The sequence below is a fragment of the Rhamphochromis sp. 'chilingali' genome, assembly GCF_963969265.1.
Source record: "Rhamphochromis sp. 'chilingali' genome assembly, chromosome: 2".
In the NCBI taxonomy this organism is placed as follows: domain Eukaryota; kingdom Metazoa; phylum Chordata; class Actinopteri; order Cichliformes; family Cichlidae; genus Rhamphochromis; species Rhamphochromis sp. 'chilingali'.
In genome coordinates, this window is record NC_137930.1 from 35,524,715 (window position 1) to 35,547,897 (window position 23,183).

General features: G+C 39.8%; 2 protein-coding genes across 3 annotated transcripts in view; one reads left to right on the forward strand and one right to left on the reverse strand.

Moving 5' to 3' along the window:
• The window catches only part of LOC308392879 (MAM domain-containing protein 2-like), a 226,660-nt gene that overhangs the window by 176,785 nt on the left and 26,692 nt on the right, over positions 1 to 23,183 (reverse strand). The window contains exons 11-15 of one of the 2 annotated variants that reach the window (XM_080876173.1): positions 22,383 to 22,479; positions 22,078 to 22,236; positions 21,747 to 22,000; positions 18,903 to 18,987; positions 18,719 to 18,807 (exon numbers count right to left, since the gene is read on the reverse strand). In XM_080876173.1, coding sequence (XP_080732299.1) covers positions 18,761 to 18,807; positions 18,903 to 18,987; positions 21,747 to 22,000; positions 22,078 to 22,236; positions 22,383 to 22,479 — 642 coding nt within the window. In that variant the 3' untranslated portion in view covers positions 18,719 to 18,760. Of the gene's footprint in view, positions 1 to 18,458; positions 18,808 to 18,902; positions 18,988 to 21,746; positions 22,001 to 22,077; positions 22,237 to 22,382; positions 22,480 to 23,183 lie in introns of those variants that run through there. The other variant, XM_080876172.1, reaches the window with a different exon arrangement.
• Positions 1,125 to 16,037, forward strand: slc30a5 (solute carrier family 30 member 5). Its single transcript, XM_080876171.1, has 16 exons — positions 1,125 to 1,646; positions 3,061 to 3,183; positions 3,495 to 3,561; positions 3,733 to 3,818; positions 4,822 to 4,909; positions 5,309 to 5,396; positions 5,514 to 5,590; positions 5,765 to 5,935; positions 6,020 to 6,308; positions 9,611 to 9,819; positions 10,833 to 10,990; positions 11,082 to 11,211; positions 11,408 to 11,687; positions 11,768 to 11,994; positions 14,751 to 14,879; positions 15,781 to 16,037. The coding sequence occupies exons 1-16, from the start codon at positions 1,576 to 1,578 to the stop codon at positions 15,949 to 15,951; spliced, it is 2,364 nt and encodes a 787-aa protein (XP_080732297.1). The 5' UTR covers positions 1,125 to 1,575; the 3' UTR covers positions 15,952 to 16,037.

Below are 23,183 nucleotides of genomic sequence, written 5' to 3' on the forward strand. Positions count from 1 at the left end.
TCCTTTGAAATATAATGTATGAGGAAGTTGTATAAATATGCATTAAAATGATATTTGGTTATTAGAAATGCAGAAAATAACATGGGAAATCAAATATTTTCTATTTAATCTTCAAAGTCAGCAGTAAGGCTTTTTATATTACATAAACTTGTAGCCTCCAGGTAACTGACAAAACCATCTAGGGTTAAAATAATGTGTTTGAATTGGTTAATGTCATGCGCTTGTATTTGTTTTAGTGCTTTGAAAACACAAATTGCTTACTATCAAAAATTGTATTCCCAACCCAAATAATGTAGTAAGGAAGTCATTGATACATTTTTAGCAAAATTGGAGCTGCCCCAAGTTACAAATGACCCGACTATGAGACTCATATCAAATATAACTAAAGAAGAAGTTGAACAGGCCATTAAAAGATTAAAGAATGGTGAAATTATTCTAATAATACATAATTAGACCAGCAAAGTAGCAAACAACGATCTTTGGAGTAGTCGGGCATTGCCAAAAAAAAACTGTACTTAAGTGCAACTGTCTAAATCTAGGGTACATTTGGGTATTCCCAGATCCGGTCCTTTTTGGACCCCTGATATAGTCATATATGTCATGCATATCTTGTTCTTTTTCCTTCCTTTTTGGTACTCTTCCCATGTATGTGTTTTTGTTGTTGTTGTTGTTTTGCACTGTTGTTTTCGAAAACTTAAAAGTAAAAATTTCAAAACAAGACAAAAACCGAATCTCCAATGCCAATATGTTTGAGGCTTTTGTTTGAAAGGACTTACTTAAAGGAAATTTGGTCTGTTTTGCATGTGGCTAAAAAAAATCGCTCATAACACTGCAGATGCAGGATCCGGGAGACAAAGCATGAACTCAAAAACTCATTGCTGGAAACCCACGGGAGAAACAAAAACATCCAGAGCAGAAGAAAAACAAAGTGCAGAGGAGCACGCGCCATAGGGGGAGGACACGACAAAGGGCGACTTTTTAAAATATATTTTATATGTTTTTCCAGAAAGAAAGAAACAACGAAAATGTTCATAAAACAACTTTCTAAATAAAGTGAAAAACAAACAAACAAATAAAAATGTCTTCTATCCTCATTATCTGCGCAGGCGCAACGCTGACGAGTAATTGCACGTAACGTTTACCGTGTCCGGAAGTGCCGTGGCAACACGGGCAGCTCGGGTGTTTGATTTTCTTTATCCTGTCCATGCGGATTTTCTCGGTTATTACAACCACTTCAGACTCATAACTTTTCAGTATCTTTTTCTGACCACGCGTCCACAAGCTTCGGGGGCCAAGTAAACCGTACACCGAGGACGTGACGCCACTGGAAACTTTGGGGGGGAAAGTGGCTAGCTAGCCGGCTAATACGCTAACAAAGCTACCAGCTGATTGTAGTTTACACGTCAGACACTGACGGGAGGATGAATAGAACGCAGAAGAAGCCAGTTTATATTCTCCGGCGGTGAACAGACCGTAGTTTAAGCTGGCTCTCCCGCCAGCAGCGATGTAAAGGATGCACAAGTAACAGAAGTAACTCTCGGTGGAGTGGAGCTGGTGGGTTTGGGGACCTTGAAAATGGAAGAAAAATACAGCAGTAACGTGCTCTCAGGGGGTCAGCTGGGGATGGTCGAAGTGCCCGATTCCAGGTATGTTCTCCTTCCTTCATCAAAAACTCTCAGTTTAAACTGATGTAACTGTTTTCATGTCAAGAATCATTCAAGTCTCATCCATGCATCGGTAGTCCATACGTTAGCGTTTGTGAAGAATTGATTACTCTGTAAATTGTCCACAGCAGTGGAAAAACCACCATTATTATTTCCCATTGTTTGTTGTGTCCGATATTTGCAACCAGACACCATATGTAAGAACACTATAACAAAAAGCCGTCGATTTGCTTATAAACTAATAGTCATTACATTATTAAGCATTATACCTTTATATTTTACTTTATTTTATATATATATATATATTTATGCACACACACAAGTATATAGGTATTTGGTATACATATTCAGTAATAGATACAGTGTTATATTTGTACATATATTTATTCTTATAAATCTCAGATTTCGATTGTTATATTTTGCTTTGTTCGTATGTTATTGTATTTTCGCACACCTCTGTTGCTTGTGAAGCTTCCACACAAGAATTTCACTCGCATGTGCTGTACCTGCATATGTGATGTGACAATAAAAGCGATTTGATTTATTAATAAATTAGTATTAATTATGCCCTTAGTCTGAGCTGTATGTTGGTATAAAAACCTTCAGGATTGAATCCAGTCTGCTACGTGTTAGTGGGCATCTAAAAATTATCAGGGGTTGTCTAAGAATCGGTTTATCCAGTCTGTTGTGTCAAGGGCTGTGATGCTGAATCCCCAGCAGACCACAGCACAGTACACTCCATTCATCACAACTAACAGAAAATCTTCAAACTCTTCCTTAGGAAATGGAGCCCTATTGTTTCCTTCTTCTATACAGCCTCTGTGTTTGACTTCCAGTTCATGTTGTTGTAGATGTGGACACATGGTTACTTGTTACTCCTCCACCACAGCAACATCCTGTCCCAGGATAGGCACAACATCAGTTGTTCACCATCTGTCTGGTCTTATTCCCATTCAGAAGCCGATCATTCCTCCTCCTAGATCACTCCACAAAAGCATTCGGCTAGCGCTTAGTACTCCTTCTCCTGCCCATGACTAATGAATCCAATCACTGCATAATCTTCAGTTTCTGTAGGTGGCATGACCTGTTGTTATGCTGAAAGTCTGAGGTGCAAAAAAGGAACACACACAGACTCTCTTTAAACCCTCAGTTAAATATTTCTGTCCTGGGAGAAGAGGGAAACCTGATGGAAAATGGTAGAAAACAATAGACTAAACTGGAAATATAACACAGAGGTTTTCTATAAGAACGAACAGTTCGGATTTTGTTTCTTGGGGAAGATTATGCCTGTTACTGTATGAAGTTTGCCCATAGCTAGAATCAGTGTAGATGACAGTTGTTTTTGCTCTTATCACACAGCCTGTACTAATGTGTAGCGTGTTCTTTCCTTGTGCAGGTTAACCAGGTACATTGTTCTACTGGTCATCTCGAAGGTCCTCAAAGCTCTTGGGATCTTTGAGTCATACGATATCCTAAAAGTGGTTCACATAGTTCAGTTCATCTTCATACTGAAATTAGGGTAAGTACTCTTTGTGTTTTTATGTATTATTGTTAGTTGGGGCTGCTCTGTAGTGACAAAAATCTTAATTACAGTTATTCTGGCCAATTTTTGTTGACTTTGCAAACTTCACACACTTGCTCGATAAGAGCGATGAATAGATATTTAATGTCCATCATCTCAGCTGAACGTGTTACCAGCTGCAGTGTGTGTTTGAGGTTTTTCAGGTGGAGTTAAAGACAAAATGCGATTATTCACCAAGACCTTTTGCTCATTTTGCATTTATAGATGGTGAAAACATGCTGATTCTTTTTTTATTGTTTTGATTTTAGGAGTGCAGTGTTTCTGCTTTTTTTCCAAAAACCTTTTTCATCTGGAAAAGTCATCTCAAAAAGACAGGTTTGTCTGCTTTAAAACCTCTAATCGTCCTGTTCTTTTTACTGTTGTTCATTAGCTTGAACAACTTATATATGTCGTGTTTAAGATGATTCAAGTCTAGCTTTGCAAAAAGAAAAAAAAATACCTTATGCATTGTATTAATTTCTGTTGATGAATCTATTTTCTTTGCAGTGGATAAAGTTGTTAAAGCATGCTGTTTTCAGCTGTGTCATATCCCTCCTGGGCTTCTTCGGCCTAACTCTTTGTGGACCTCTTAGGTAAGAAGTAGTTAAGCAGTAGTTAAATAAAACCAAATGCAGCATTAGAGTTGGAGGAAAACAGTTTAAATCCCTCCCTGAGAGTCCCATTGTGTTTCTTTGGACTAAAAATTGTTGTTTGGGGGTCTCTTAAAAGAAAGAAGAAAGTCAGGTTAGCTACAGGTGCACAAGGACACAACCTTCAGGGAATAGTTGATCAATCTAAATCAGTTAGGGTTGTGGATTTTTAACTGGGAACTATCCAACGATACTTCAAAGATCATCTCACAGTCTCCAACCTAAACTGCTGCATATAGTTATGGCAGACATGATTGCTTTGCCTGGCAGAATTTTCACTAGAATAATTTGACACCTGTCTTTATTTCTTTATATTTGCATGTTTCTTCAGTTAACACAGTAGCATCTCATTTCACACACACACTGTATTTGTTCAACATCTGGCAGTATGTTCCTCTGGTTTTGCCGTTTAATAGTAATTGAGAGCTTCTGGGGCTTTACAGCATTACAGCCCGCCAGGTGCGAGTAAAACCCACAAATACATATTTTAAGACCAGAGAAAGTCACATGCACTGTTCCTGCAGTGAGCTACTTTAAAGTGGTATTTTAATGTAGTAGGCAAGTATTTCACTTTACAAACTTATTATATTCAGTATTATATTCAGCTTGTTACATGGCATTTTATTGGCTTTGTACGCTATCCCTATCTCCTACAAGTGTTTATGAGAATATCTGCAGACTAACAATGCAGGAACTCCAGCAACACTTAAAGGTAAATGTGGCTTTCATCAGGGTCATGACCCTGAATGAAGGCCACATGCCGAAACCCGTTGGTCAGTTAATACAGTTGTTCCTCTTTACCTTTGAGTGTTGCTGGAGTTCCTGCGTTGTTTCTTATCCTCTTCTTGCACCTTGGAAGTAGGTGAAGTTGTGCCAGAAATTTTTGTCAATATCTGCAGACTCACAGCTGTATTCAGGTATATTATTAAAATTGTGTCTTTCACAGAACGCTGTTGCTGTTTGAGCACAGTGATGTTGTGATCATTGCTCTTCTTGGGGTTCTCTTCACAAACTCAGGAGGAGGGCCATCAAAGGTAGGAGGCCATAAATTCACATGGCAGAAACTGCTTTTAGTGTCGGTGTGATCGTGGTTATATGACATGAGCGCGTTATCTCTGTAACATGTTTTTGTGTTTCATTTCCTGATGTTTGAAAAGTACAAGTAATGTTTGTATTTATTTGTGCGAAGGAAACAAATCTTCATTATAAATAAAAACTGAAATTATAAACTGAAACATAACTGACCGATTACAAGCCGCTTCTCTCCTCCATATGCAGTTTAAGAACTGGTATTATAGAGCAGGCAAAGAGGCACAAAATTGGAGAATAATAATAGCTAAAACACTCATTATTTTGAAAAAGGTAAATGATTGAACTCTCTGTGTTAAAGGTTTATAATGTGCATTTCTGTTTACTTTGCTGTGACTTTGCAGACTAGAGGTGCTGCTTTCTTCATCATCGCTGTGATCTGCCTGCTCCTCTTTGACAACGATGATCTCATGGCAAAGATGGCCGAGCACCGTATCCTTTGAGCCGACACTTTAGTCTATTGTCAGTGTTTGTTAGTTTATGTGTTTGTGTTGCGTTGTTACACCTCTGTCCTTTACTGCATTTGCCTTGATTCCCCCTCATAACCAGCTGAGGGACACCATGACAGTGCTCTCACTCACTTCCTGTATACTGTGATTTCATTTTTAGGGGTAGCAGATCACAAAGTGAGTAAAGCTTATTCCCTACCTTCTTGTTTTTTCTTTCTAAATATTGGCTTTCCAATAATTCAGTTTATATACAGCAGAAGAAAGGGAGTCTGTGCTCTTTCTGTCTGATTCAGTTCCTTATTGATATATATATTTATGTTTATGGTAATGTGTACTTGTACTTCCTGTCAGGGTGGTGTTGTGCTGCTGGTGGCATCCCTGTGTCTGAAGGTTGGATTCCACACGGCCTCCAGGAAGTTGTCAGTGGAGATCGGCGGTGCCAAACGTCTCTATGCCCTCGACAACCTGGTTTCTGCCATGGTGCTGCTGCCCTGGGTTATAGTACTTTCTGCGACCACAGAAGTACGTGCACCAGATCACATGATAAAACGTGTTTGTTGTTTAGCTAGCCGTGTTGTAAACGGATGAATCTCATCTTAACCCCAGAGCAAAGTGGAGTCGTGGTCCTCTCTCGTCCTGCCTTTCGGGATGATCATCTTCTCCGTCACGATCCTGGAGTTTTACGTCGAGGCCATCTGCAGCACCAAGATGGAGACGCCGAGGTGCGCCCGTTATGGCGCCTTGGCCCTCTTCTTCAGCGCATTGCTGCTGGCAAACTTCTGGACTCACCCGCTGACTGACCAGCTGCGCTCCATGAGCAAACCAGCGCACCACGGCAGCACAGAGCACGTGCTCTCTGGTGGAGTGCTGGTTAGCGCCATCTTCTTCATTATGTGTGAGTAACAGCTCTGCGATACCTAGTTAACTCATTCACTGCCAGCCATTTTCAAATCAGGTAACTCCCCACTGCCAGGGTTTTTGAGCATTTTTACTCATTTTTGAAGAGCCACAGAAAACTGTGTGTTATGATCATATAAACGCTGAACCTACCAAAATGAAGAACAGACTCTCTTCTTTCATCCAAAAAAAAAAGCTTGTTTCTACCATTTTCCATTCTTTAGTAATCAGCTGTAGAAGAGAGGTGGGTTCCACCAAAAATGCCTGTTTTGACCAAAAAAAGGGAGAAAACGAGCTTTTTGTGAAAAATACATTTCAAGCAGAAAAGTGCCTTTGACACTAATATTTCTTGCTTTGTGACACCTAACATATAAAATAGTTTTTCACTTCTATAAAACAGAAATAACACTGAGAAAGGTTATGTTTTATCAAAACAATTTATTTACAAATATATGAAAAAATAAAATGTACATAGTGAAACATTTATTCACAATGAATAATTCACTTTTGTGTGGTAATCATTATAACACTTTCCGGGATGCAAGGGCACACAACAAGACTTGCACCACATTTTTGTCTCACTGCGCAATCCCTTACGTGCGCAAACCCTGCACCTCCTTGCAGGTCTACTTTTACTGCTGGTGGGCTTCAGTTTTTCAAGTTGGTGCCTGCCTAGGTCACCGTCTAGCCTGCTATCAGGGTCGGTGTTGTAAGGTGCCTTTGGGGTTTTTCTGCCTTTCCAGTCACCTTCCCCTTCAAATCCCACACCTGCCCCCTCCCCTAGAAGGTTGTATTCTAGCCCCTCCCATTGAAAAACGTAATTGACGTCTATAGACGTCAATGGCAGTGAATGAGTTAATTTGTTTTACCTGCCTTTTTAATCATATTTTGCATTTAACAGTTAAAGTTAAATGGGGAGAAAGACTTCAAACACCAAAACAAGAATTAATTAACAATTAAGTGACACTGCCTACAGAAAACAGGCATTTTAGGAAATGCATGATGGGATTTGAAAAAATGGAGTGAACACCTCAGGAAGTGCTACACAAAAATGAAGGCCTATTGTAGAAATTTGTTGCATGGCAACATTTAGTAAAATGTAGCAACATCTGAGAAAACGCAGTCACAAAACCAGAAATGCCACCTCGACATTTAATACAACGCAGCTCCGACTTTTCAGAATCCACTCTTCTTTACATCCTTTAAAACTCAGGCAAGGACTAACCTGAAATTGATATGGAAACAAAACATTACATCTGTCTTACTCGAGGAATTTTTGTTCTGTCTGTTCAAATACAAAAAAACATTGCCCCTGCCTTTCACTTAAAGTGAAAGGGTTTCTGAAACAGCGGGTTTTAATTATTTATTTTTGGTCAAAACCTGGTCTTTAAACTGGGTTTACACCAAAGTTGTTATAGTTAACTAAACCTAAACAAAAGAAGCAAATGTGAAAACATATTTTAATTAACTAAAATAAATGAATAAAATTAACTGACACAATTTTGTGGACTTGGGAGAACTAACTAAAATTTAAAACATAGCCTTAGTGTATTTTTTTTCTTTTGATAAAGATTTTGTTATCAAAACTTCCCGGATGAGGTCTCAATAAAGTCAATAAACAAAATTGTGAGTCAACTGTTTTCAAAAAGTTTTTTTTATTTTTATTGTAATTAGTGCACTGATACATGCCCTTAATACAATAATACTTAAAATAAAGACTAAAACTAACACTGAAATTAATTAAAAACTAGCCAGAAGTAAGCAAACCCATCCTGGACACTAACTAGAACTGAACTGAAAACCGAAAAAATTAATAAAAACTAATTAGAAATGGATAATAATTAGAGATGGACCGATCCGATATTACGTATTGGTATCGGTCCGATACTGACCTAAATTACTGGATCGGATATCAGAGAGAAATAAAAAATGTAATCAGATCCATTAAATATCACAAAAGCAGCTTACAAAACTTGCGACATGGCGTAACTCGGCTCATAACCGTAGCACGTCGGAGCAGTGTGGTCACGTGATAGAGCGGCTGTGGCATGCAAGACCTGTCAGCGGTCTGGTTGAGCATTTGGAGCCTCGCTACTAATCCGGCATTTTATCTCCGAGAAAGTTATCCCAGAGAGAAGTAAAGCAAGTGTGTAAGTTCACCTCTGAATGTTTGTAAAGCATTCCCGCGTTAAGCTTAACAACCGATACCTGGAGCGACTGCCTCTTCTCTCTCCCTCCCTCTGCTGCTGCTACTTCAGTCATGAAACTGCTTAATGATCAGCTGATCGGCTTTTCTGTCGCAAGTCCGTCTCTCTTGTTTGTTTATTGCCCACTTCGTGCCAGAAAGAGGAAACCAGCAGCTGAACAACAGCAGCACGTTTAAGCTTGATAAGCTGTTGTTAGAATTTATTTAGTATTACTTTCTACACCAGGATCCTTTTCTATGCAGCTGACGGCTGGTAACTGTGCAGGGGCGGATCTAGCAAAGTTTAGCCAGGGGGGCCGATGGGGCATGAACAGGGAAAAGGGGCACAAAGACATACTTTTCTTTCTTATTCTCATTTAAAATGTCGAGCTTTTAATCAATAATTATCTGAATCTTACAACCAAAGTTTTAATCTGATGTAAAATGTATAGAAGTCCATTACTGTATATAGTGACTATTAAGTTTAATATACCCTAGTAAGCTATAGTACTTTTTCCTTTGGGAAAGTACCATCTGTGCAGTCTGCAGTTCTGTTGAAGAAAGATGTTGAATCTATTTAATTATTCTTGAAAAATAATTGATTTCTGTGCATTTTTTTTTCACACTGCATCAAATTAAAGTTGATTACGTCAATTAAGCATCATGGGGTGGAGCGTGAGGGGTGGTTTCCTTTTTTTTTTTTTTTTTTTTTTTTTTTTTTTTTGCTGGGAGTTTTAGAACCCTATTAGTTGGGTTGCTTACTCTTTAAAATACCAGAATAGGGAGGATTGAGTAGGTTTAACTTTATTAGATTGATCAGTATTGCTGAACCATGAAATATTTTGGGTGCAGTGTATTTTTTGCATACAGGTATAACAGAATAGCTTTTGTTTGTTTTTAAACTTGAGTATGAACTTATACAAAATGCAGCAAGATATTAAAAAAAGCAGTTTTATTGATTAAAAAACACTATATCGGATTCATATCGGTATCGGCAGATATCCAAATTTATGACATCAGTATCGGACATAAAAAAGTGGTATCGTGCCATCTCTAATAATAATAACAAAAACCCTTGTTTACACCTCTCTCCCTGCCCTCCTCTCTCCCTGCAGCGTCCAATATTCTCTCGTCTCCTTCAAAGAAAGGCCAGAAGGGCACCTTGGTGGGTTACTCCCCTGAAGGGACACCTCTCTACAATTTCATGGGTGACGCCCTGCAGCACACATCCCAGTCCCTTCCACGATTCATCAAAGACTCCCTGAAACAGATCCTGGAGGAGTATGACTCCAGACAGATCTTCTACTTCCTGTGTCTCAACCTGGTGTGTAGGAAGTTGCTTCTTTTTGTTCTGATCTTTCACATTTTAGACCGTCTAATTTCAAAGTAAGAGCTCCGTACCCGAACCCCAATAGCAACAGAAAGCAGAACGCCGATTCAAAAACGGATCAGCGTATACAGGAGAAATGAAGGGGAAAAACACACGTCTGAGCTTACAGTCTTTTAACCCTCTCAAGGCAGGCGTTGCAGATTTGCAACAAGTAAAAGCTAACAACCTGATTACCCCACATACATATGTTATGAGGTTTTTTTTACTCAGAAGTACCACTGCAGGTATTCTTTTGTGCATTAGCAACAGAAACTTAATTTGAGCCTGAGAGGGTTAATATCAGCTGTTTAATAGGATCAGATCTACATCTCACTGACATTTGTGCCTGGTAATGAGGTTTCCTGCTAAAATGAATCTTAGTAATAAAGATCATAGCTGCCATTGAGGATAGAAAATATGTCATAAAGGGTTCAATGACCTGAGGAGCAGTCTAACATTATACAGTTGCAGGCTTCTAAAAGCTCATATTTTACATATTTTACAAACCTATTCAAAGAAACACTTATGCCAGCATTAATGAAATTCCACATTTCTTAACCTTTAATGATCCTGATTCTTATACTGTGCTTATATTTTGAATGGATAGTCTTTTAATGAGGGATGGGTGTGTATGCATATTTGATTTGTGCCTGTTTCTTAAAAAAAATAAAACTAAGTATAACAGGTGGAATAAATGAAATGCACAAGTTAATAAGCAAACAATAAAATCTACACCCCAGTGAGAACAACGAATTGCCTCTGACTGAACAGAATGTAAAAAAAAAAAAAAAGTAATTTCCAGTTGTCAGTTAAATAAAAGAATTAGATAATCACATCTGGAGATCATCTTAAATAATTTAATCTAATACATTAAAGCATTTCAAGCTGTTAAAAGACTCGCCTGCTGTGTTTAGGCTCACACACTCTGCAGGTATTTCGTAAGATTTTGTTGCTCTGCATTGTTTCAGGCTTTCACCTTTGTGGAACTGTTTTATGGCGTTTGGACCAACAGCCTGGGACTCATCTCTGATGGTTTCCACATGCTGTTCGACTGCTCTGCTTTAGTTCTGGGCCTGTTTGCCGCCCTCATGACCCGCTGGAAAGCCACCAGGATCTTCTCCTACGGGTAAAATCCATCAAGAACTCGTGATCGTAAAATTGAAGAACATCACCTCCAGCTGGATTCTTAATAAACTGAGTGTTTTGTGGTTTTACAGGTACGGTCGTGTTGAAATTCTTTCCGGATTCATCAACGGCCTGTTCCTGATGGTCATCGCTTTCTTTGTCTTTGTGGAGTCGGTCACCCGTTTGTTGGATCCTCCCAACATAAACACAGACATGCTGACTGTGAGTAAAAGGATTCCACCACACCATTTGAATATCTTTTTTACCTTTGGTCACTAAAATCACACCTTTTAATATTTCCTGATTGCATCTTGTCAGTTTTGGAGTGATCTTATACAGCTGGATATCACAGCTGGATATCATAGAGACAATATGAAAGCTTTCGTCTGGTTTGAACTCTGTTCATCCTTCTCTGCAGCCCGTGTCTGTTGGAGGCTTACTCGTCAACCTAGTGGGCATCTGCGCTTTCAGTCACGCTCATTCCCATGGCGGCAAAAGCTGCTCGTCACACGAACACGGGCACTCACATCATGGCCACTCCCACAGTGAGCACAGCCACGGAGGCCACGGGCACTCGCACGGAGGCCACGGGCACTCGCACGGAGGCCACGGGCAGTCGCACGGAGGCCACGGCCATGGCGGCCACGGGGGACACGGGCACTCCCACGGCTCTGGAGGCATGAATGCCAACATGAGAGGTGTGTGTTTGAGAACGTGGTTTGTGGTGAGAAACATAAAGCTAGATAAAGTCATGATTTATTGATTTATTTTTCTCCAGGTGTCTTTCTCCATGTCTTGGCCGACACCTTGGGCAGCGTTGGCGTGATCATCTCCACCATCCTCATCCGGCAGTTCGGCTGGTTGATTGCTGACCCCATATGCTCGCTCTTCATTGCCACTCTCATTTTCCTCAGTGTCATCCCTCTGTTGAAGGACGCCTGCGAGGTTCTGCTTCTGCGAACTCCCCCAGAGCATGAGAAGGACCTGAACAATGCGCTGGAAAAGGTGAGGAGATCTAGATGGGGTTGCTCAGCAGACTGTCGTGAAATTTGTTTTCTACGTGCATGAGAGGAAGAGAATCTGTATTGAGAACTGCTTATCTGTTTGCTAGTACATAAATAGAGGAAATTATTTACGAGGTTACAGTACTTCCTACCTATTTTAACTTTTTAGTTCCTAATTACGGCTTGGACCCTGCCGTGGCTGCGGATTTTATATATATATATATATATATATATATATATTAGGGGGGCAACGATATTCGTATCGATATTGAACCGTTCGATACAGTGCTTTCGGTTCGGTACGCATATATATCGAACAATACAAAATTTGTAATTTATTTTATCAACTTTCCTTCTGACGATGCTGTCTGTGTTGAGCGCTCAGTGAATCTGCGTTCGACTACTCCGCCTAGGCTGCACTGTCGAGCGCAGATCCACTGAGCGCTCAACACAGACAGCATAGTCAGAAGGAAGAGCGCAGGGCAAGCTAGCGAGACAAAAGTTAAGCTCTCCTTGCAACATGGACCTCCCCCACCCTCATTCAGATCTGGCGTTTGGAATTATTTTGGTTTTCATGTGACGTATGACCCTGAAGGTAAGCGAGTCATGGACTAAAGTAAAACAGTATGTTGGATGTGCCATGCAATGCTCAATTACATGGGTGGGAACTAGTGTGTTAGCGCGGTTAGCTCGTTAACGTGTTGGCCGTCTAGCCCCATGCACGGGGCGATCGGCGGTAGCTCTTTAACAGAGATTTGCCGTGTTGTGGCGTTAAGGTCATTTCAACGAGATTTACGCTGACAGCACTAGTGGGAACACAACGAATATGACTGCACATTTACGCTGACATCATCCTAGTGCAAAGACAAGTGGAAGCAGACAAAAACAACAAGCATGCATGCTACAAACTTTACCCGAGTCATTTAGACAGCCGTTAGCAATCAGATACAGGGCTCGCAATATCGCTAGCCCGACATCCTGGGGCTAGCGATTTTTTTTCAGTCGGGCTACCAAAATCTATCTCTTCCCTGCCCGTCGGGCTATTGTAGGAAGGAAAAATATATGTCAATGCTTTTGCATTCTTTCAGAAATGTAGCTGGGTAATTATGTCATTGGCATCGGTGAACCACTGTCAATATGTGACATATTGAAATCGCGTTTGAATTTGCACTTGTTTTTTGCTTTCACTTTGCAATCGCGCGAACTGTGTATAGAGAGCGACAGCACTGACCTGTGAGTGATGATAATTTGTGCACCAATTCCTCTGACATCGTCTTATTAATCGTTAGCTTATATGCAAACATGACAAGTGAAATCTCCCGCAGCTTAAACATGTGAGAGGTTGATTGCGCAGAGAATCGCTGAGCTTATGTGAGTGCGTGTGTAAAAGCAGCAGGATTTATATTTCAGTTCTGCTGAGCCAAATAAGACAGGTCAGGGTGAAGAAGTGACAGCCAAAGAAAAGCTTACCACAAAACGGAGAAGTTATGACAAATCAGACTATAAGGCAAAAAGAAAGTGCAGCTTTATGGTTTCATGGACAAAATAATTTCTGTGGCTGCAATATGATGAGCTATATAACCAGGGCTGCACATAAGTGGTCCGCAGGTGCGCATTCGCTGTCAAAATAAAAAACACGCACAAGGGTTAGGGTTAAATTTAAAAACTGTACTTTTGAGTTAAAATATATATTTATAATTTTAATAAATGACAAATTAAAAAGGCACGAACATTTTTTTTTGTATCGAAAGTACCGAACCGAACCGTGAATTTTGTGTATCGTTGCACCCCTAATAAATATATATATATATATATATATGTATGTATGTATGTATGTGTGTGTGTGTGTATATATATATATATATATATATATATATATATATATATATATATATATATATATATATATATATATATATATATATATATATGTGTGTGTGTGTGTGTGTGTGTGTGTGTGTGTGTGTGTGTGTGTGTGTGTGTGTGTGTGTGTGTATATATATATATATATATATATATATATATATATATATACACACACACACACACACACACACACACACACACACACACACACACACACACACACACACACACACACACACATATATAGCAGCTGGATAGCGTAGTGGTTAGACTACACGCCTTTGGAACAGAGGATCGCAAGTTCGATTCCTGCCTGGGGCGTCTGTATCCAGTAAGGGTCCTAAGGCTAGACCCCCTATGCTAAGCAAGCCTACCGCAGACATGAGCGAGACAGATAAATATGAAGGCATGCCGGCTCGGACGTCGCCCGGATCAACAAGGTCCGCGTCAGGTGTTGAGGAACCAGGGCACCCTGACGAAAAGTGGGCTACTGGAACAAGAAGGCATAAGGAACACGAGAAGCTGGAGAAATACCAAGGGCTCAGAGAAGAGCTCGAGAGGATGTGGAGGGTGAAGGTAACGGTGGTCCCCGTGGTAATCGGAGCACTAGGTGCGGTGACTCCCAAGCTAGGCGAGTGGCTCCAGCAGATCCCGGGAATAACATCGGAGATCTCTGTCCAGAAGAGCGCAGTCCTGGGAACAGCTAAGATACTGCGCAGGACCCTCAAGCTCCCAGGCCTCTGGTAGAGGACCCGAGCTTGAAGGATAAAACCGCCCGCAGGGGCGTGCTGGGTGAAGTATATATATATATATATATATATATATATATATAAGCAACAGGATGGGAACTTTCAAAAACATTTTCTGATTTTAATTTTCTTCATGTTTCAGATTGAGAAAATTGAAGGAGTTTTATCGTACAGAGACCCTCATTTCTGGAGGCATTCAGCCAACATGATCGCCGGAACCATCCACCTCCAGGTCATGTCTGACGTGGTAGAGCAGAGGATCATTCAGCAGGTTGGCACAAACTCTAGAATTAGAATTAATACTAATGTTTTACTTTACAGCAATGAATCCTATTGTTTGGCGAATGAATACCAAACATTGTCTTGGCTGTTTGTAATGGCACACCTGGGTTATTACTGGGTAGTTACATAATCTATATTAATAAAGCATAGATAAGAAGTACAGTTATATATTTATCCTGTAAAACCTGAACCGTGAAATAATAGCCAGAAAATTCAATTTTTAAAAAAATGTAGTTTTTATTGACCCTTCTGACGAATTAAAAACAAAAAAAAGGCTAAATTAAATGTCAGTTTGCATATATGAGTTTTAATTTGTATAATTATTCCAACACTAGGCATTTTTGTACAGTTCATTGCTCAAATTCACTGCATGTGTCAGATTGTAAACATCAGATTATTACAGGGGGAAAAAAATCACACTGTCTCAAAACCTCAAGCATCAAATCTAATAAACTTGGTGTTATAAGGTTAAAAAGTTCAGTTTGGACAATATTTAGTGACTAAAAAGTAAAAAATAAATGTAGTGGAGGAAAAAAGAATCGAAGTCTTCTTTGCTTCCGGTTTTGATTTCTCCTCCTATACCAGCACTGGTATACTGCAAGAACAAAAGAAAAAAACATCTAAACATTAATTTAAGAATTTATATTCCATTAGAGCATCTGAAGCTTCAAAAAGCATCCATATGGGGGCATTAATACTATATTTTCTCTCACTCACATGCTGCTCTTTTTTTCTGTGTTGTCTTCAGTTAATTTCTTAGAATATCTTCATGCACATTTATTTACTATTAAATATTTAAATGTAAAAAAGAAAAGGTTTTACAGGTACATTTAGGCTAGATTGTTGGCGCTGAGGATTTTTATGGTGGACTGTAATTCTGGTTTCAACAGGTGACCGCCATTTTGAAAGAAGCCGGGGTGAACAATTTGTCAGTGCAGGTGGAGAAGGAGGCGTACTTCCAGCACATGTCAGGACTCAGCACCGGGTTTCACGAAGTTCTGGCGATGACGCAGCAGATGGAGTCCATGAAGTACCTGAACGACGGGACATGCATCATGTAGACCAAAAGAAACGCTAACAAGTCTGTTTTCATTGATATGTACAGTGTACGTATGTGGTTTAAATAAATCTGAATATATTGGTTTTATTTTGCAGTCGTCTTTATTTACCCAATGTCACAATTCAGGTTTCTTGTACTAAAGACTCACAGCACACCAGAGAGGCTATGGGATTAGTTTATCATGTCAAACCACAATTATAACCATATGAATGATGGCAGACACTCTGTCTTCAAGTAAACTGACATGTTAGCTTTATTCTAAAAGGAAAAAAATGAAACCCAATCAGACTCTAAAGCTAATCTAGGTTTGTTAGTCCGATTGGCTTGAAAGTGATGTAGGCTTTTGTATTCATACCCTAGATGCAGCTAATAAAAGTCTCAGACAAATTAGAATTTCCGTGACCTTGAAGTCAAGGTCAGAGGTCAAGTTTTCTAACTATCTTCTGAATCGATAACTCAAGAAGGAAAAATTGATACCATAGATGTTTGGCTCGATTCAGCTTTGAAAAGACTAAAAAACTGGAATTTTGGGAAGGATTCTTGCAGGATTGGGTGAACATTATGTGCACACGTCAGGTTAACATGGAAAAACTGGGGAACATTGTCTCGATCTTATCAAAAACAATAACAAACGTAAAACCAGAGTTATGATAAAAAAATATCTGCAATGTTTGGTTTTCTTTCCGAATACTATCGTTGTTTATATTTACTGCGGGAAGAAACGGTAAAAACAGCGTTTTATAAGGAAAACGCTCGAAAGCACTCTCCACCCGTGAGCAAAACCAAAACACCCCACCCTTTCCTATTGGTCGAAAAATGTACCATGTCAACCAATCGAAAAATGATATGGCAACAGTTGTTTAGGAAGGAGGAAGTTTTAGGAGTGTTTTGAGATGTGAGAGATTTGCGACGTTTATGGGAAATCTTGTGTAGTTAGTGTGTAGTGTAGTCAATAGTTTTGTTGTGTGTGTCAGAACAATGAGGCGACTGCTGAATGTTACAGGTGTTACAGGAGTGATACAACTCCTGTTGTCAGGCCTGCAGGTATCAGGCTGTTGTTCTCCTTTATCTCATAGTGGAGAGAAATTATTTTTTTGGAGTGGCACAAATAATTTGTGTGGCATCAAATTTGATGCAGAACAGCTGATTATTCTGTAAATAGTTTGAAATGTTTATTTAAAAAACGTCTTGGCTGCATTTTTAGGTAAATAGCAGCAAAAACCTTTGCTGTTTGCAAAACTCAGTAATTTTTTTGAAGAAGTAACTATATAATTAATTGCCCAACATTGGTCATTATATACTGTATTTTGCAGACTGTATTATTATTACTTCCTGTGTTAACATACTACACAGGTCATGAACAAGAATTTTTGTTTAAAATTTTCATTGTAAGTGGGCTAAAGCAGTTAATTAAAAGTAGTCAAACATAAATGCTGTAATTTGATTATTTTAATAAACTATGTAACTTGGATGCTGGCGTGACCACAGTGCACACATCTGCTGATGCTCACAGTGGTCCAAGGGACCGCTCAGGGAGTTTGTGTGTTCGCTCAGACACATGAAAAATTAGAGGGAACATTGCTCTGGAGAGGTGTATGAACAAGATAAATCTTCCCTTTGTTTCCATTTTTTTGTTACAGTTACCGATGCGTAAACATGACATCTTGTGTTATTTTTAATTTACTCGCAGGTTACTCTGACAATTCCAGGCTTAAAGCTGGAGCGATCCAAGATTAGCGAAGAACCAGACCTCTGTTACCATGACATCAGGTGGGCGACTTCATACAAGTACAGGATCCATGTAAGGGCGCTTACCTACGCATGCATGTGACCGGTGTGTGTATGAGAATACATCAGCATATCTGGAGTCAGGAATATTCTGGCAGTGCTAATATAATGTCCATGTTCCACTGTAGAATCACCAGTTAATCTGGTTAAAACTGGGGGAAATGGTCATGAGAACAGCCACACTTAAATCCAAAAAACATTTCTATGAAGTCCACTGTTTGGACCACAGGATTTTAGCTGATTTGCTTTCAGACCCTTCATAAGAATATCTGTGGTAACCATTCATCTGTTCCTCTGTCAGTTAAGGTGATTAATGAACAGGTTGTGTAGGAAAAACAGAAGTGTGGAGCCTCTGATGTAACTTCTTTTTTTTTTTTCTTTTTTTTAATTTATGAGGTTGGTTCTTACTGCAGACTTAAGGGTTTAAGTTGAAGGCAGCTAAACTTCAGAGCTAATGGGGAGTCTCAGGTATTTAACCTGTAGTGTGGTTGTCACCTTGGAAGAGGTCCGTAGAGTCATTTACCCACCATAAGAATTATTCAGACGACATGGTTCAAGGTGTGACTGCAGGTTGAATCGCCTGAGAAGGAATCTCAATTCCCTCACACTGTTCCTTTATAAATGACCCTGTATGCTATGCTGTATTCCCACTAGGTGACAGTAAAATACAATATTTCTTGTATCCAACTCCAGGCATCAACAGAGAGAACCAAAAGCAACTCATGTTAAAGAACGTCCTCGCTTTATTTGAGCAATGAGCATTAATCTAATGCAATACAAATGTGAAGAAAAACACATGCTCACTGCTGCTACAGTGCAGAGAAACGCTGACTGTGAAATGACTGATATGTGTCGCTCCAAGAAGAGAGAAACTACATGAGAAGTTTCCTTTGTCCACATGTTTAGACTGACATGCAGGAGTCAGGACTCAACAACATTTTGAGTTGTCTGTAATGTGCAAAAAACAGGAAGGGGGGGGGGGGGGGGGGTAAGCATTATACGCCGTTTTCACTCCTTGCACTTTACTCGATCTCATTGGAGGTTCCCACAGTGGTGCTGATCCCCATTTCTGAAGGAAAAAATTAAGTAAGCAGGAAGTTGTGACAAATCTGAAATCCTTTATTGCATGTTTTCTTTTTTTGTAGGATGTTTCAGTTTGTTTACCTGGGCAAGGTCCACCTTCCAAAATAACATCATCAATGGCAATGTCACTCCTTATTGAAGAACCCCTGATCGCTTCAAACACAATCTGGGACAAAAGGACAAATAAAGTGTTTAGATTAAGAAAGTTCAGGTCAGCAGTGGACACCCCCCCCCCCCCCCCCCCTTCAGTTTTATTTATGCCGTGCTAAATGACAACAACAGCTGCCTCAAGGTGCTTCAAATTGTAAAGTAAAGACCCAAGAATAATAATACAGAGAGCTATCCATCCATGTTTCAAAATTCAAGAAACTTTCTGTAAGAAAAAATACTTTTTGTGTCATTAGTGTTATTAATAATTTATTAATGTTTTTTTTGTTTGTTTTTTTTTATGCTGTGTGTTATTTATTTTGAAACACCTGCAGAAATAGCTCTTCAGTTTCACTGTATTTTACAATGCACTGACAATAACAGGCACTCTGACTCTGATTCAAATCATGAACGAGTCGTTATAATAAATAATTGCAAATTAACTAAAGTCACCTGCTCTGTTTTTACCTCCAAGTTAGACTGAATTATCCTATAAATAAGCTCTAATACCGCTGCAGCACAGACCTGCACGGATGACGATCATGCAGGTCTGTGCTACATTAACAGCTCAGCGAGCAAGGCTGAGCTTAAAGTCAGAGTTTTCTGAATCATGATAGTGGCCCTTTTTTAACTTTGCTAAATCACCATGGTAACCTATGTTGAACAAATGGCCAGGTTGGGAGTACCACGTTTTCACTGATTCTTTTATTTACAGCATGTTTATGCAAGTTTCAGATTATCTGCAGAGGGAATACATTTTATATGTGCTAGGTTAAGCTCTACGTTACTAAAACCACTGAATAAAGCCAAAACTGTGGGAATGTGCATGTATTAATTTGGTGACACATGAATGTATTAGACTTATACTGATCTGCTGTTGAGTCTCTTTTACACTGTGGAACTGCAGCTAATAAAACAAATAGACTCAGGCGGTTTAAAGCTTCAGTACTTACTTTAGTAGCTAAATCACCAGGTTAACAATTTTCTGCAGCACTAATCTCTTGTCTTATTAACAGCAGTATTGAATTTTACTGTTACTATTTTTAATGTTCTTTATAGATTTTTAATCACAATTCCTACTCCACTGAATATTTTCATATCTAACCTATGAGAATGAGTTTATTTTTTTGTTTTTTTTTTAGCTCCTCGTCTCAATGTGTTTATATTGTAAGATAAAGACCTTACAATATTAGAGTGAGACCTGCAACACCGAGTAAGCGCTTGGTGAATGTGGGGAGGAAGAAATCCTTTTTAAGATGAAGGGAAGTCCAACAGAGGCTGGCTCATGAAGGAGCAGTCATCTGCCTCGACTGGGTGGGGGAGTGGTGGGGAGAAAGAAGAGAGAGCAAAGGGGAGCGAAATTTAAAAATGATCCTTTAATTATTGAAACTTTCATTTAGCCAAATAAAAACAGCCGAGATGTTGAAATACCCAGAACAGAGGATAAATGAGATCAAATGTGCTAAAGTTTGTTTGCAGATAAGATCCATTCACCTCGAGAGTCTTTCACTCAACGTTGTAATTTCTTGATTTTAGGTACTCAGTATATTCTGGCACACCCACGTGTGCATGCAGTCTGCACAGTGATGCGTCCAGACAGGACCAATTATACTGAACCTGCAGGCTGACAGGGGCAAAGCTGATGCTGAAGGCAGAATAGTTCAAGAGAGGATGTCGAACTGAGTTCATCTTACCGAGACTAAAGCGAGGCCCATGTTTCCATGACACAGTCTCCTATAGGCTACTTTGTTTCCTGGGCAATGACTCTGTACCACTGGTTGTGTGTGGTTTCAAAATGACAGTCTTCAGAAAGCCGTCGAACTGAAAAGAAGCCTGAAGCTATGTAAAAAAAAACAAAAACATCTTCTTCTGTGCCAAATCTCAAAGACATCGAGCTGTGGAGACGAGTTTCATCACAGTGGAGTCAGAAAGACCACACTGGGGTGATTTTCTTTCCAAAAGAAAATCCCTTTTGTTATCAAAAGGAAAATATATGTTCTGCTTTTGCCTTTTTAAATTTCTCGCAGAACCACTGAGCTGTTATTTTCATGCCTGTCAGATACTGAAAATAATGTTAAAGAATAAAATTAAAGACGCATCATTTCACTTTTACATCAGGAATTAGTTTGTTATGCTGCTTAACAGCTTATGAAACATGTTATTGATTTAAGTGGTATAATGAAGAGGTAACTTAAAGTTGTTTTGTTAGCACGTTGAGCCCACTTTGATCTTTCTATCAGTGTAAATATGTTTAACTACACATTTAATCCCTGAGATATCTCAATATAAGAGAAAGAAGAGCAGTTTCAACAGCATCGGTTCTTCAGTTTTTCTACATGGTAAATATGTAAAATTACAGAAAACGTTCTTGTAGCTCATTGCGCAGACTGTCCTGGATTTATTAAGCGGTCACTTTTCTGTCATGTAATTGTTTATCTATTACTTAACTACTTTAGTTAAAATTCTAGAAATGCATAACCTCCTTCATTTTTTCTGAAGCAGTCTAGTGGGCCACACTGGAGTCTTTGCAGGGCCAATTCTGGCCTTGTATTTTTGAGGGCTAAATGAAAGCACTAAAGCATCTCAGTGACATTAAAGTGATCCTCATTTCTCAGCACGGCTTCTTAGAGAAACTGAGATCATCGCCCCTCCTCTACAGTTCTGTCCTCACGTGTTCCACAAGTGAGTTGTTTGCCAGTCAACATCCACCACCATCTTCATCTAAACTGTTTAAAATAAATTTTTCTGCATTAAGGAGAAAGTTATTTCCACTCTTGCCTGATGCTGGCTGTGACACTGGTACTCGACTTGGGCCTTCAGCCACGCGATGCTCTGCTCGCCGCTCCTCTGCCACAGCAGCTCTTCCTTTCCATATTTGTTGATGCGAACGTTAAGCTGGCCTGTGCCCGACCCATACATGTGGTAGAAAAAGCTAACACAGTGCCGTCCCCTGGTTCCTCTCACAGTGCGGGACATCAGCCGGGCGTTCTGGCCGGGCAGCATCGGCGACGCCTCCAGGTGGAGGTAGTATCCTGCGGAGCACACAGTGTAGGTCAGGGGCTTATAATGACTGAAAGGATCAATTTATACAAAAGGAGAGGTGACTCACCAAGTCCCGCCGTGTGGTCCCCTCTGGGTCCGGTGTATGAGGTCGGTGTGGCCCCCCGCCTCCTCTCCCAGTCAGCAGCGTCGCTCTTCTTGTCTTGAGTGTAACCACACAACCCTGCTTCAAAATCACAGCGTCCAGGGAGATATGACGACAGCAGGCCTACAAGAGGAAAATCAATATGCAGAATAAGAGAAGAAGCAGGGTTCCAGCTTCTTGTTTTTAGGCTAGTAGGGTTTTTTCTTTGAAAGCAGGGTTATAAAATAAAAACATCTCTTTCTCTCTCTGTGCTTTTTTGTAGCTGTTACCCGCCACCAGCTCGCAGTCTCCAAGGCTCACGCTGATGTCATCCAAAGCCACAGAGCCACAGTCCCAGAAACTCCTGCAGGTGCTCACGAAGACCACCTGAACAACACAGGACAAACCGGTGAGTCACGAGGTGTTTACAGATTTAAAGATCGATCCCAACCAAAGACACTTTAACCATAACCCTTTGTTTTTGGGTTGGTGCTGGTGTGTGCGCGAGCCTCAGTTAGTCAGTCAGTTAGGACAGGAATGAATCATGAGTGAAATACTGAGCCAGTGTAGAGAAATCCTTTGAGCACCTTGCCATCTGAATGACTTTATTTTCATCACGCAGCACATGTGATGATGATGTCCTACAGCAGCAGTAAATTTAAAAAAAAACAATTTCTCCTTTTTATCTTTCCCTCTCTGAAGCATTGTCTTCATTTCTCAGTGTATTTCTTATCTATTTCTCACAGTCTTTACTCTGTCGTTCATTTTTCTTTCTTCCCCCGTATTTACTCCCATTTTCCATCATAATTAATGAATCAATTCCTTGTTTCTTGTTCCCACTTTTTCTTTTCAGTTCTGTCAGTTGCACATTTTCCCTCTTTCTCCCTCTTGTACTGATGCTTGTGCATTACAATTCTCACTTCCTTTCATTTCTTTCTTTTCCTTTTTCCCATTTTTCTATTGGTTCTTTCCTTCTTCTCTCCTTCCTGTCTTGTTCACTGCTTTCTAATCTTCAGCCCTCCATTTTTTTCTTTTCCTCCAGGAAAACGGTCAACCAGGACACACATACATACATATACATATACATATAT